This window comes from Episyrphus balteatus, chromosome 3, assembly GCF_945859705.1.
Source record: "Episyrphus balteatus chromosome 3, idEpiBalt1.1, whole genome shotgun sequence".
NCBI lineage: Eukaryota > Metazoa > Arthropoda > Insecta > Diptera > Syrphidae > Episyrphus > Episyrphus balteatus.
Window position 1 is genome coordinate 78,146,507 of NC_079136.1, and position 16,215 is coordinate 78,162,721.

At 29.5% G+C, this 16,215-nt stretch overlaps 1 protein-coding gene across 3 annotated transcripts in view; it reads left to right on the forward strand.

Moving 5' to 3' along the window:
* The window catches only part of LOC129914231 (uncharacterized), an 83,986-nt gene that overhangs the window by 22,785 nt on the left and 44,986 nt on the right, over positions 1–16,215 (forward strand). Inside the window, exons 1-3 of one of the 3 annotated variants that reach the window (XM_055993379.1) lie at positions 4,211–4,333; positions 4,423–5,201; positions 10,394–10,644. In XM_055993379.1, coding sequence (XP_055849354.1) covers positions 4,775–5,201; positions 10,394–10,644 — 678 coding nt within the window. In that variant the 5' untranslated portion in view covers positions 4,211–4,333; positions 4,423–4,774. Of the gene's footprint in view, positions 1–4,210; positions 4,342–4,422; positions 5,202–10,393; positions 10,645–16,215 lie in introns of those variants that run through there. The other 2 variants (XM_055993380.1, XM_055993378.1) reach the window with 2 other exon arrangements.

Consider the following 16,215-nt stretch of genomic DNA (forward strand, 5'->3'; position numbering starts at 1 on the left):
AACATATACCTACAATACATATATTTTGTGTGGAATAGTAGGTATTTTCTGAAGAACAACACGTTTTTATTGAACTCTAAAAACAAATTATACAGTTATTTATCAAAAGATACCAATGAAAAAAATAATAGAATCAAAAATAATTTGTATCTATTTGAAATCAAATTTTCTACTTGTTTTTATGTCACTATATGTCCCTATCAGAATGATAAATATAAATAAATAAATAAAAATGAAAACGAAACGCTATTTTGATTTTGTTTTAGTTAAAATTTATAAGACTAGTGATTTAACTTACGTGCCCTGAAAGTGAAACATTTTGGATTATACATAGAATCTTTATTTTATCATCCATTTCCTGTGTATGCTCGAGTGGTTTGTTTTGAGTTTGATAGAAAGAATTCGAATATATTCTATTTGATTGAGTTAAATCAATAAAATAGAAAGGTATATGGGAAATGAAGAGCACACAACAAAAGTTTAGAAAGGGAAGAGGTTTAGGTAGGTATAACCAAAATATCAGTTCATAGGTTTCTAGAAATATGCATACGCATAGGTATATAATTTTATTGAATTCAAATTCAAAAGCCTGGAAGCTTTTATTTTAGGGCAAATACTGTTTTCCCAGAATAAAAAAAAAAACGATTTTAATGTTAACTTTGGATATTTGAAAATCGATAATTTCCTTGTAGCATCAGTCGAAACCCATTCCGTGGCATTTACACTTAAAACAAAAGTAGTAGAACATAAGAAAAAAAAAAAAAACAAAAACCAACATAAAAACAACAAAAGATAAAATTTCAAGTAAAAATAACTCAGTACTCAGCACAGTAAAAACCGGACGACACATCATATCCATCGAAAAAATAATCCCATCAAAACCACCCACAGCCATCACAAGCTATAGGTACGCTTTGGCATGCCGCCTTTGAAAGCAGCTATACCTAGTACCTGTATAAGTTTTCTTCAGGCATAATTGCGTACGTCACGTCATGCAAACACTCAAAGAACCTTATTTAAAACACAGCAGAATATATATACGTAAATGTATATGTATTGTGAAATGTATTTTTATTTCATTTATCACAGCCTTAGGAGGAAAAAGCATCATCACCAGAGCTACGGAGTAAAACAAAATATTTTCAGCAGCACGGTTGGCATACGCAAAATAGCAGAGCATCAGTTCTCTCCTTATAGTCCTTAAGCATTTCCATAGCCACCATCACCATCGCACACATCATCGTCGTCATCAGCAACATCATTATCGTCATCATCATAATCATCATCATCTGCTGCTGCTGCCAGTGGCAGCAACAGACACAACAGCAACAAAATTAAAGTAGCAATGAATATGTATCAACAAAATCACATTGAAAAGTTGTTATCCTTTTTCTTTCAATACAATACATATTTATGTACGTACATTATGTTGGCAACGCAGAGTTTATTTTTTTTTTTACAGTTTTTCGATTTAATGGGCCACACTATTAATTTTAAAATAACTGAGGGTAGGTGAAAGAATAATAAAGATTTTATATAATTTATTAAAAGGCATGCTCTGTGGGAAATTTGATTTTAATATTTGAAGATATGGGGAAGTAGATTTTCTCTTACGAAATATGTTTCAAAAATTTGCGAAAATTTTACAACATTTTTAAGAATTACCAAAATGCAACGTGCTTAAGCAAACATCATGAGTTTGATTCTATTTTCTATACCAGTTTAACACAAGAGTTCAACGGTTTCATTACCTTTTTATTCATTTCCTTAAATAATTTTCATCGCATAAAAAAAAAAAAACAGAAAAAAAACACTCATACACCGTAGTGAACAAAATTGAATTAACTTTTTAAACAGTCGTTTTGATTCCCTAGATCCAAATTATTATTATGGTTTTCTGAACAATCCAAATAAAGGGTTTTAAAATAATATTATTTTGTGAATTATTAGAAATATTTCAAAAAGGAAATATAAAATGGTTTAGAAATACGGATTTGAAAATTAATTTTTTCTTGTGAAAATTTTAATATTTTGGTTTATCTTGTACAGGAAAGTTAAATGTAAAAACACATGCAGTCAATGGAAGGAAGTACATGAAGGTTGATTTTTGTTACTTGATTTTTACTTGCTCTATAGGACAAGTATTGCTTTCGTGTCGAAAAAAAATTGAGGTTTTAATCAAATCCAACATTACGATGGTGGAGAATTCTGAAAAGGTGGGTCTCGCAATTCCGTCCGTGTGCTTTCATCTGTACACATTTCCACAGCCTAAATGCGTGGACAGATTTACTTCAAATTTGGTACAGATGATTTTTATAGAATTCTGAAAGTTTTTTTTTTTTTCATATCTCACTTAATAGTCTATTCTATTTAATAGACCGGAGCTCCAGAGCAAAAATAGAACAAATTCGTTCAAGAGTTTTTATTGCTGATTATGATTCCTTGGCATAAAAGAATACTCCAGCCAAAAGTGCTACTAAATCCATTGGTGCATTTCTGAGAAAACGGCAACACTGGTCGGTTTTCAGTTTTTTTGATTTAACTCGAAAACCAAGCCTAACTTGGAAATGGTTCAAAAACACTTTTCATAGCAAATTAAATTTTCTGTCAAGTTAAGATGGTTACAAAATTTTAAAAATTATTTTTGACTAAAATTCTGACCTAAAATCAAAGGGAAAAAAGTTAAAAAATTGACGATTTTATTTTTTTTACTAAATCAAGGGCCGGAACGTCCAAACTTTGTACAAATGAAGTAAAGTAGAGGTAAAATCCTTTGATGATATGCAAATTTTTTTTTGTCAAGAAACAATTTAAATGTGTCTATTCAAAAATTAGCACTTTTTCTAAATTTTTGACATTTTTAGTTAAAAGCAAGTTTTTAAAACTCGATAAAATCGTAATAATTGGTAACTTTTAGACTTTTAAAGTAAACAGACTTTGAGGGATTGATTAAGAAGTTTGTATTTTTATCTATTTTATTGAAACTCATACAGTTCCTGAACGTATTTTTTACTTATATATAATTAATTTATTTATAATATTGGTCCTAATGTATGGTGAAATAGCCAAAATTTTAAAAAATTCGACGAATATAATTTTTTTTTATCCAAATATTTTTCAGTTGTCAAAATTTTGTTTTAATTTAATTTTTTTTTTTAGTTTTCATTTGTGCAATTTTTTTTTTTTTTTAATTTCAAATGCATTTTTTTTTTAAATTATTATATTTTGTACAAGAAAAATAAAACTGAAAAAAATATGTATACGCCATAGAGACCATAAAATACCAGCGCTTTATAGAGTCAGTGAGTCATTGAGTCAGTAGCAAACGCAAGTACATATGTATATTAGATTGTTTTCATTTTGAACACGGGTCTTTTAATGAGTATACGGATTCAAAAGTTTCTCAACAAATAAAAAAAAAAAAATTACTTGCAGTAAAAGTTGAAAGAAAATTTTCAATATTTGAAAATCTTCTAAGCACAAAATATTATTTTTAATTTTTATCAACACTGTCTACACAGTTTTTGTTTTTTTTTTGTTATGGTTAAACATTTAAAGAAAATTTCAACTTGAAAACTAACCATCAAATCATTTTACCTTGGATACCTACTGTTCAAATGGCCCATACCTATTTAAATTATTTGCTTTGTTATTTATTGATATTTGATCTGCAACCTTTAAATTACTTGCAAATCGTAATAAGACATTGACAAAGAAGTTTTAAGACCATTTCTCAATTTGAAATGCAAAAACAACTTGAAGTGACAACATTTCCAAGCTTAACAGGAGTATATTGATTTTTCTTGGTTTTTTTTTTTTTCTTTTTTTAACATTTCTTTTGAGAATTAACTTCTTACTTACTAAAATGAATAATTCATATTTTGAAAGTAATATTTAAAATATAAAAATGCTCATTTTCATTAGAATTCAAGTGGGACTATTCACTTATTGTGTTTTGCTTTTCCTTAACATAAACCATATTTTCCTGTCTCAAAAGCAAAGAAGAATGAATAAAAAAAACTTTTCAAATTCCTCTTTGGGGTAGTGACATTTCCCCGAAGTATTCTTCCCACATGTGATTCTGAATACTTTTTCAATCCTATATCCATACTTTTATATTATTTTTGTACATACTTTCATATTATTTAACCTTTGCGCATTCATTCGAATAAAATAAAATTTCATTTTCATATTTTTTTTTTCCAATTTTACTTTTTTTTTGGCAGAGTAAAAAAGTATGTTAGCTTCAGTATGTCAATCAGCTGAAATAGAAAAATATACACAACGAATTTAGAACGGAGAGATAAAGTTTCTGCTAATAAATAGAACAAATGTGGATGGGTTTTGCTTCTTTATTAAAATTTATTTAACAAAATTGCTTGATATTTTTAACTTACTTTATACTTGTTTTTCTTATTTCAGAAAAAGCAATTATTGTTACACGATGACAGCTAAACAGATTTGGACACCACCACGGCATGTCGAGGCAAAATTGAATTTACAATCAGAAAATCGACCTCGAGTTGCAGTCAGACTCGGGGCTGACAATGAGAATACCATCAGTGCTGACTAAAAAGGCCATTTTTAAATCAATTCGATAAGCAACAGGAATACACTACCTACAACTTTGTTGTAGAAACTTCTATATCAGCAGTTTGCAGTGTTGGGCTATATATATATAGTTAGGGAAAAGGTGGCATTTAACAGAGCAACCAATCTAGAGCAACAAAGTGTTATCATCCTATACATATAGACGCCACCAGCGCCTTTCTAAATGAAGTTACCAATCTGTCAATATTCTAAATTATTTCTGCTGTTGACAGCCTTTTCCTTCCTTGACTTCCTTAGAGCTGACCTGACTACGGTTAATTCTGTGCAGGATATTTCACCATCTTTGGCTTCGTTGTTGTTGTCGTCGTCGTCATCGGTGTCGTCCCTGGTACCATCAACTATTGAAAACAAGTCTCAGCAATTGGAAACTGCCACTACTCCGAATAGCAGACACGAATACGAACAGAAACAGGAGCAACAGCAACAGCAGAATATCCGGACTTCGTCGTCGTTGTTGCCGAATCGTGTGGGTATACTGATGTCATCGAGGGTTCTCAATACAATGAAAATGCAACAAGGCTTTGAGAACTTTGTGGAATTTTTCAAAGTAAATCTTGATAATGCCACTGTGGAGTTTATTAAGGACGATGGTGAGTAGGACGTTGCTTTTGTTATGTACTTAACTGTGACATTTTTATTTTGTATAAAAGAAACTTAACGAGAAGAGAGAGCCTAATAATATTCATTCTTCATAAAAGCCACTTTATCAAATGCTTTCCCATCACATTCTTCATTCGATTTGCTGTTACTATATACACTAAGTGTACACTGTAGGTACTGAACAGGGTAATTTGTGTATCTGTATCACGCTCTATTACCTTGTTTTTAAATGCAGCAAAAAGAAAAGGCACGACTGGGTCTTGTAGTTAAACTTTTTTTGCATTTTTATAATTTTGCCCAAGGTTATCCCAGGATAACCCAAGATTTTTTTTTACTAGTCAACCCTTAGTTCTAAAATTATATCGAAATTATTATTTTTCACCTCAAAATTCACAAAAAATATTATTAAGTGTAAAAATTGTTGGTTTTGCACTATGGTTCATTTGCCTAACGTTAGCTCAGGATAGTCTAACTTTTTTTTTCTTTATTCCACTATTTTTTTCAAAAGTTACAATAAAAATACATTTTTTCATATCAGAAACCGATTCTTTTTCCTATGAATAAATCGTTAGTTTAAAACCGTGGTTTGATTGCCCAAGGTTAGCCCAGAATAGTCCAACTTTTATTTTCGCAATCCTAGACTTAGTTTAAAAATTATAGAAGCATTATTGTTTTTCACAAAAAAAAAAAAAATAGTACGCATACACCACAGTGACCTTTTTTAATTTATTATTTAGAAAAAGTAAATCCACTGATGTGGATTGTAGTCTATATAAAATTCCTGTTTAAGAAGCCTATGTTGATTTGTTGTATTTCACCTTAAAAACCACACTGTACAAATATTTTTTCAAGTGTAAAAATCATTAATTTGTTTATTTATCTACATATATGAGCATCTAGAAACGCTAAATGCTTAATAAAATCTATCCTAACATTTTTCACAAGTAACAACAAATATATAATGTTGTGTGTGAGGTGATTTCTTTTTCAGTACACGAATAATACTTTTTAGACCTTTTATAAAAAAAACCGTGGTAATTCCAAGAAATTACATCACTGTTTTTCGTTAGCCCAAAAATTATGACAAAAAACTTTTTTTCAAATTGCCAACCTCTTAGAAATAAAAAAAATTTTTTTTCTGTGTAAAAATTGTCCTTTTTACACTATTTTTAAATTAACTATTAATCTATTGATTATGTCGTTTAGAAAGGAACTAAGACGTTCACGAGTTTTTATTGCAGGAATCGTTCAATGGGTTATAAGAGAAGATAAAACCGCGGAGTGTTATTAAATGAGAGGGTGGAAACTGAAGATAGGGATGCAAAAGCCCCCTTTTTGATTATTGACAATTGATTAAAATAACTTCATTTTAAAATTAATATTAAGTTTATAATTCTAGCTTTTGAAAAAAGTAATAATCAAAACTGTAAGTGTTGCCGTTGTTTTTTAATAATTTTTTTTTTATTTTAAGTATTTTTTTTTTAGAAAATTGCCCCTCCCGCCAAAACGGGGGGACATAGACCCCCCCTCCCATAGTAAACAATGATTGTATTTAACCCCTCATTATCAGTTCTTGGTGCTTAAGTTATCGTACTTTCCCCTCAAATGTTTCTGTTTTACTTGAGTAAAACTAAAAATGCGAAAAAAGATAGATTAAAATGGCCATACTTCGGTTAATTTTCAATGAAAAAATTTAGTGAGTACAGCATTTTGAAGGAAATTTAATCTTCTTTTTTTTTGAGCGATGTTTATGTCTATCTCAACCCAAAAAAAAATGTACAACTAAAAAAGCAAAAAAACTCAAAAACTCGATTTTTTTTATGATTGTTTCGACTATTTTGGTATATAAATTTTTTTTTTCAATTTTTAAAAAACATTATAGTCCAGTAATTTTAGGTTTTATCTGCGGAAAAATTCCTACTGGGCTCGATTTTGGTAAAAACCTTCGTTACGGCGTTGTTATGAAGATGTGAAAAATCGACATTGATATCGCGTCCGCGTTAGAAGTTATAGAGGTCAAAAGGTCACGAAAATCAGCTCTATTCCGAAATCGGTTGGATTTACAGAAAAATGCATGAGGCAATATTTGTAGATAATTTTATGACGAACAGATTTTCCATAGACCCCTATTGACCTCCGAGCAACAGGTCACGAGATATATGCGAAAAACTGAAAACTTCTAACGCGGACGCGATATCAATGTCAATTTTTCACATCTTCATAACAACGCCGTAACGAAGGTCTGTACCAAAATCGAGCCCAGTAGGAATTTTTCCGCAGATTGGGGTAAAAAATGCCTAAAATTACTGGGCTATTATTCCAATAGGAGATTTAATTCTCTACAAAAAGTTTTATGTGCAATATATCAAAATTTTGCTTGGTTTACGAGGTATATTCAAACAACCAAAAAGGGGGCTTTTGCATCCCTACCTTCAGTTTCCACCTTAATAGCACTCCGCGGTTTTATCTTCTCTTATAACCCATTGAACGATTCCTGCAATAAAAACCCGTGAACGTCTTAGTTCCTTATTGCCATGTTTTTTTTCGACATAATCAACAAATTACATTCACAACTTTATTTCAAAAATTGACAAAAAAAAACTTTTTTCACATTACGAACGTCTTAAAAATCAATTTTTTGTTTTCACTGTAAAAATTGGCCTTTTCTCAACTAACTATGGTAATTCCAACAGTTTACATTTTTGTCGATAGCCCACTCTTAGCTCAAAAATTATGATAAAAAACTTTTTTCAAACTACCACCAACCTGGTGGATGTTACAGTATAGTCACCTGTGACACTTTTATAGATTGATCTTTTTGACTCGTTCAACAATTCAGCTGAGCTCAAACCTACGTGTATGTATTTTGTATGGGAAATCTTGAAACGCGGAGGGCGAGTGCTAAATCTTAATTTTAAGAGCTGAAATTTGTAGAGAATTTGTAGTTGGGTATTTCCAACAAAATTTTGAAATGGGAGTGAAAAAATTCGATGGTCATGGTCACCTTAAAAAAAAGCTCTCTAAACATACATTACATATTATATACTTCATCTCACGTTAAAAAAATAGATATTTCAATACGTGAGAATCAAATGTAAATGCAAAAAAAGGACTGATTTTTGAAGACCCGCACTCATGAAAACACAATATAAAATTTATATATTTTGCATATATAAATATATGTAGATGCATTCAACGAAGGTCTCCTACGCTTACATACATATGTACCTACTAAATTCAAATTGAGTATATGCAAATTCTCAATAAAATTCAATTTTCCCAGCGAAATTGCATTAGCATACATTCACACGAGAATGCGCAGCCACCATCTAGTCATGAAAGAAAAATACACTCTGTCTCACTTGTTCAAGAACAAAATTACTTTATTTTTAAGAATCTTTAATAGAAACAAAAATAAAACAATATTAACTATTCTTCTAATAAATAAAATATAAATGGTTATGGTAAGTATGTCCAGAGTACAAAGAGATTAAAAATGTTTGTTTTTTTTTTTTTCATTTTGATTTTCAAATGACATGAATTATATAACTTTTAAGGTTTTCGCGGTTGTCAACACATGACATTATTAGGGTTTTCGGATTATCCGCGTTATATATATATATAAATATAAAGTGAGTTCACTACTGTACTCACCCCGAACGTTTCGCTTCAAATTGCAATGAGCGTGGTCACCGGGAAACTACCAGCGAGATGTTATAAGCGATTTTGGCTACGCAAGTTGTAGCGGGGCGTAGGAGGTTCCGTGTTTTGTTGTAGGCTTTCAAGTTGGGAGCAAACCGTACTCACTGTATCCTTGTTGGTGTGAAGCGGCAATTGTATAGAACGTGACGAGTTTATTAAAGGGTCCCACGTACGAGATAGCTTAAAACTGTCGATCCATTTCGATCAAGCTAAGGTTCTATCAAAAGAGCCTCACTATATACCGCGCCTGGTTCATGAAGCGATCGAAATAAAACGACATCAGAATTTCAATCGTTACGACACTTTTAAGCTATCTCGTACGTGGGACCCTTTAATAAACTCGTCACGTTCTATACAATTGCCGCTTCACACCAACAAGGATACAGTGAGTAGAGTTTGCTCCCAACTTGCAAGCCTACAATAAAACACGGAAGCTCTTACGCCCCGCTACAACTTGCGTAGCCAAAATCGCTTATAACATCTCGCTGGTAGTTTCCCGGTGACCACGCTCATTGCAATTTGAAGCGAAACGTTCGGGGTGAGTACAGTAGTGAACTCACTTTATATTTATATATATATAACGCGGATAATCCGAAAACCCTAATAATGTGACATGAATTATATTTTTTTTCGATAGTGTAAAAACTAGTGATGGAAACTATCGAATAAAAACTATCAAACTATCGATAGTTGTAAAATATTCATTCATTCGATAGTTTTAAATCATTCATTCATTCATTTAGTCACTATTTTCATTCGAATAGTTTTTTCATTCGATAGTTTTTTCATTCGAATAGTTTAGTTACTATTTTCATTCGAATAGTTTTTTGTATATGTACGATAGTTTTTTCATTCCAATAGTTTTTTTTATACGATAGTTTTTTCATTCAAATAATTTTCTTAAACGATAGTTTTTTCATTTGAATAGTTTTCTTAAACGATAGTTTTTATTCGATAGTTTATTCGATAGTTTGTTCGATAGCTTTTATTCGATAGTTTTTATTCGAATGAATGAATGAATGAATGAACTATTCGATAGTTCAAATCATTCAGTTACTAACTATCGATAGTTCAAATAATTCGATAGTCCCCATCACTAGTAAAAACACATTTTTTAATTTCAAAATAACATGATTATCCTTTTGAAATGAAAATCATTTCTTCTTCGGTTACAAAAAAAAAAATCAATCGAAAGTACTTGATCCTTAGGAGCAAGTTCGTGCGACCCAATCGGGAATTTTATTTTTATGTGATTCAAGGGTCAAATGGCAAGCTATACATAAAGGATAACTAGTTTTTCTATTAATAACAAGATTGTTTGATATGGTTTTTAAATGAATAGAATAGACAAAGTCATGCTTCAACCACTCATTAATTGCTGCATAATACCGTACTTCTCTCTATTCTCTATTGAGCTTTATACTTTTCCTAAGCATATTAATTTCAAAGAGTGTAAAAATATTTTCTTTTTCTTTTGCAGGATTAAGTGCATTCATTAAGCAGCTAGAGGGTAAAAACTATACGACTATCGTTAAAACCCTTAATAGTGATGGTATTAACGAAGAGTATGAAGAAAACGACAATATGCAAAAACAAAAAAGTCGAAGTGATGAAAATGACGCTAACGAGAAAAATCGCCTTCGTAATGCTGTGGGTTATTGCCATTTGATGGAAGGTTTATCGAAGGATTTTAATAAGACAGTGCTTTTGTGGCCGTGTCCAAGAATAAAGGTGAGTAAAATACATTTTCAATTGCTCATTTATTCATACCACAACAAAGTTGAAATATATTGCGTGATCTGAATTTCTGGGTACAAAATAATACAAGGTACAAAGGGATGAAACCATTAAACAAATTTTTTTATTCAAGTTATAAAAAAAAGTTAAAGAGAAAAAATAAAAACCCTTTTAATCCTTGAAGTATGAGAGTAGTTGTTTTTATAAGGCTTTTTGTGCTGGATTGAGTTAAAAAAAAATCTGTTGTAAAGTTTTTTCTTCTATCTTGTAAAAAGAAGAAGATGAAAACTAAAATTATGCATTAAGCGAATCCAATTTAGTAGATTAAAAAAAACTAAGAAAGCTAATTATTAAAAGATGGAGAATGAAAAAAAAACTTTATTCTTTAACAAAAATATAATATTAACACAGTTTTTAGTGACGTTCCATACTACCTATACAGAAATAATACATAGAAAGTAGTCGCTTTGCATGGAAAACTGTTAATTAATCAATATTTAATTAGTTTTAATTATTATCATATCAAATAGAAAGTAACAATAATCAAGTCTTTTAACATTCTATAAAGTTAAATATTGAATTAGCTTTAGACATAAAATTAGTTTGTTGTATAAATGTGTTAAACAACTAATTATGGTGGTCATGTAATACATAACATAAATTTTCTGTGAATCGTGAACCTATTTAATCTAGTCGAAAAGAAACAAGCAATTTAGTGTATTTAAAATTATGTGGAAATGGTCTTAATATTTGGTAGTTGAAACAAATTAAACAAATTTTCATATTTGTATGAGACTTCAGCTTTAGTTGCAGTCCCTCGTTTTTTGTTTTTAATTAAAATGTATGCATTTCTAATAAATTACACCAATAGTTTTTAATAAATCAGTAATGTTGAAAGTTCGGCATTTGTGTAAAAACTACAAAATTCAGAAAAAATTGTTTCTGTGAACGGGGTTTTATTTTTTGATTTTAGGAAAGTGCCTTAAAACATATATTATATAGTTTTTTGTTTGAATTTTTGCATTTAAATACAAAAATATATTATTTGAACTTATTTTCTTCTTAGTAAATTTCGAAATAACTAATTATTACAATGAATACAGGGTGTCCCATAGTCACCGCCCCAAATGAAAACCATGGATTCCTGAGGTAATTTTAAGTCGAAAAACTTAAGAGATAATTTTCTCGTTTTCGTCCCGTTTTCGAGTTACCACGGTTTTTATGATTATTGCTCTCTTGTCCTTTAACTGGCCTTATCTTTGCCAAACTACGTTTGATTTGAAAGATTTTTTTTACAACCAATCAAGAATTTATTACAGTTTAAGTTTGTCTCAAAACTTTTTTTTCTGCAGACATCCGTTTCTCCACAATTTTGCATCAAACACAATTTTCTTCGTTTTTTAAGTTGTTTTTTACACTTTAATATCATTTAAGTAAAAAAACACGTTAATGAGTATTAATTTTTTGTGCTTTTTATTAAAGCCCAGTTTATTTCCATAAAAAAAAAACAAGTTTTATTTCATAAAAAAGGCTACTGAAAGTAATTAAAAAAAAAAAAATAAACAAACTGAGTGAATTCAAAAAAAATAATTTTTAAATAAAAAATTAATTTAAATGAATTATAAACTTTTTCTGAGCTATTGTGGTTAAGAAAAGAACAAATAGATAAAGCTCAGAAAAAGTTTTAATTCATTTAAATTAATTTTGTATTGACAGCGCTAGTACCTACTATAGTATGCATTTTTATGTTTTTTACCAAAAATTAAAAATAAAAAAATTCAAGCTCTAAAACTAGACCATGAGACTGTGAAGAAAAAGTATTTTATCCATTGCAATTTTTGTTTTTAATTTATATCATTTATTTGATTCCATTTTTTTGCTCCTAAGTGAAGTTAAAGGCAAGTCGTTTGACATTATTAATTTTTAAATTTGCGATCTTGAGTTATAAGGGGTTATAGAAAAAACAAAAATCATGACCGCCGCACTACAGCCGCACCACCACCCGTTTGGCGGAAAATTTCGGACGTGGTGCGAAGTTTCGAAATTTTTAAAATGGTGCGGACGAGGTTTGGCGGTCAAAAGCCGTGCGGCGCAAATAGGAGTATTCTGGTGGAAAAGCTACAAAAGTCGATTTTCTAAAAATCAAAATATTGAATTAAATTTTTTACAAAGCGGATGGTAAATATACATGGGTTCATATGATGCACTTCTTTTTTTTTGTGTAAAGTGTGTGGTGTAACAAAACAAGTTCAAAGTCAGCTGTTATTTCTGGATTTTTTTTTTGTAATTTGTGGTGATTTGGTGAATATTGTTAAGAGATTGATTGTGAGCGAGTGTACTTTTAAACATAAAATTTTCAAATGAAAAATACAATTGCAGGTATTGAATAATAATTAAATAGTAGTTATTGAAATATTAAATGTTTTTTGTTCAATTAAATCACAGTGAGAAAAGAGTCTGCCACATATTAATATTTTTATTGCTTTTTTTAAAGTCTAATTCCTTTGTCATATGTCGTTTTCGATTGGTTTCACTCAAGGATTCACTCATTCTGAAATCCAATAAAACAGTTTCAATCTTTTTCACTCAATTCTGAAATTTTATATCTGTATTGGTGAATAATCAAATACAAATTTTTTGCTTTTCTACTAGGAAATTTTGTTTGACATTTAATTATTTAAATATTAGTGATTTTGAGTGAATTCTGTTTTGAAATCAAGAAGATAATTTTAATTCTGAGAAGCGTTCTGCCTGTCATATTTGGACGAATAAAACACTTTCAGAAGGCTTCTGAATGATTCCGGACGCTTCGGGAGAGCCAATCGAAAACGACAATAGTATACCCTACTATTCTGCTTCGATACATATGTCGTTTTCGATTGGTTTCACTCAAGGATTCACTCATTATGAAATCGAATGGAACAGGTCAAATCGCTTCCACTCAATTCTGTTTTTTTTTTGTGTTTGTGTGTTTTTTTTTTTGTGAAATTTCAAATGTCAAATATTTAAATTAATTTATTTTTCTTTCAAACGAAATCTTTTAAATTGTTCTAAAATGGTAATGTTCAAGAAATTAATGGGAAAATTGGTTTCCAAAATATTTTAAGTAAGTTTGAAAATTAGTTAAAAAATTTATTTCGGAAACAAATAATGTATTTCAAAAAATTAAAAAAAACTTTGATTGAGTGATAAATTTGACTTTCAAATATTCATGTATAAGTGCTTCTTGAGTGAATTCCGATTTTAAATCGAGAAGAGAATTTCTCTTCCGAGAAGCGTTTTGGCTGTCATTTTCATGCCAATAAAACAGTTTCAGAAGACTTTTAAACGCTTCCGGACGCCTCTGAACGTCCAATCGAAAACGAAAATAGATTTATGATAACTTTGACTATTCCTTTAATTTAATATCAAAAATTTGGGTGCGAATTTTTGCGATTAACAAAATAATTTGCAAATGAAATTTTCCCTTTTAGTAAAAATCACTCATACGCCCTACGTGTTTTTCTTCCTGGTTGTTAACATTTTCCAGAAATGTTTTTATTGAACTTAATGCATTTGGATTCACTAAGACTAAAAATCACAATGGCTCCTTTCTAGAAGCTCTATTATTTTAGATATTATAATTATTTTACATTTTGGGTGTATGAAATTTCATACTATTTTTTTTTTAGTTTTTCTTATCACAAGCGTTTTTAAAATTTTTCAACTTATTTACATAAAACAGCCTTTCATTGCATAAATAATAGTTTTTAGCAATAAAAAATTGTTTTACTTCAAAAAATAATTTTGTCCAGGTTTTTGATCGAAATACTCCTATGTGCGTCGGTGGTGCGTCGGAATTATATTCTACTCGGGCTCGTTAAATATGAGTTTTTTTTTTTAATATTATGTACGTATTTTTAACTCAATTTATACACTATAATGTTTTACACAAAATCGCTTAAGATATGCTAGATCGTTTAAAAGGTAGTGCGCTTATAAGAGTCGTAAACATCAAAAATATCGTTTTTTGCCTATTTTCGTCAAATTGTCGTTGTTATCGAAAAAATGTTTTCAAAGCAAGTGTATATTATATGTATATGATTATTTCTCAGAGCTACATGTATTTAAAAAAAATATGTATTTAATATGGAAAAAATAAAAAATTACAGTTTTTCGTAGGTACGTCTAAAATGCGGTTTTAAAATTTAATTTAAAAAGTTTAACATGTTATTTTTCGTACTTGCCATCGTTTAAAAGATATTAATATTAGTTTTCAGAAAGAGGAAAAAATCGCGTATTTTGTCTTTTATTTGAATAATATTTTCGACTTTTAACCTTGAATAACTTTTTATGCACATATGTATGAGATCTTCAGGGACATTTGACATTTAACGTTTATCGATGTATAAAGGCTCTGTACCAATTTTCAGCTCTTTGAATTATTTATGGTATTTTGTCTGGACTATAATATTCAAGGAAAGGACACTGAAAGGAATGTACTGAAATAATTATGTAATGCTCTTAAATATTTTTTTTTTCATCTATTCACATCATCCTTTTTTAGACAAAAATAAAATAGTAAAAAATGGATTTCTATTTGACAAAGGTTAAAACAAAACAAAAACTGCATGACGTGTTGATTTAGAAAAATCGAAATTCCTGCTTACTTAAGACAATTTATAACACAATCTGATTCCTTGTTTCTATTCTATGTAAGGCCATTTTTTTTCATTAATACTGGGGTAAAAACTTTTTGCCTCCAGAGTCATTCATTCATTTATTTTTACGGATTACTTTCTTTTTTCTCTTTTTCCAAATTCCAATCCTCTGGCGGCAATATAATTTGGGAGAAAAAAAATGCTAAGAGACCGAAATAACTTAACTTAATGACAAATTCTAAAGGGTTTGGCCAATGATAATTTTTTTGTTACATTGTTTAACCTTTTTGTTACAATAAATGGGTTTCATCTTTGCAGATTAAGAAAATCAATTTTGGAGTTGGAGTAAGAGGAGATATTTATGATAGAATGTTAAATACTCAGAAATGTCTTCGAAATCATTTATTAAATTCTATACATTTTGAATTATTATTGAATACAGTTTCGATATTTCATACCTACATTGAACTTGACAGCTTAAAGGAATGACATAATATGTCCTTAAGCTTGACCATTATTCGACAATTAATTTATAGAGTGTAGTTGGTCGATTATCACTTTGTATGAATAACAAATATCATCCTTTTGTTATGATTATGAGAAATGGCTCTGGAAGTCAAAAACAGATGTTATATTTGGTTAACAAGGTCATTAATTTGAGATATGCGAATACATTAGTTATAGGTATGTATTCATAAAAACCATTGTTGTTGATAATAATTAAAGCATATTATTAATAGCTATATGAAATTAATTATGTGAATGTGTATTTTGCATTGTTTTATTTCTTGGTATTGTTGATGTCTGCTGTGTTGAAATCTTTGTATACATAAAAGTAAACAAAAATCACTCTAACCTAAAAAAGTTATTTAAGGTGACTAGTTTTGAAACAAATTTTGAGTTAAAGAAAAAACAATGTTTAGTC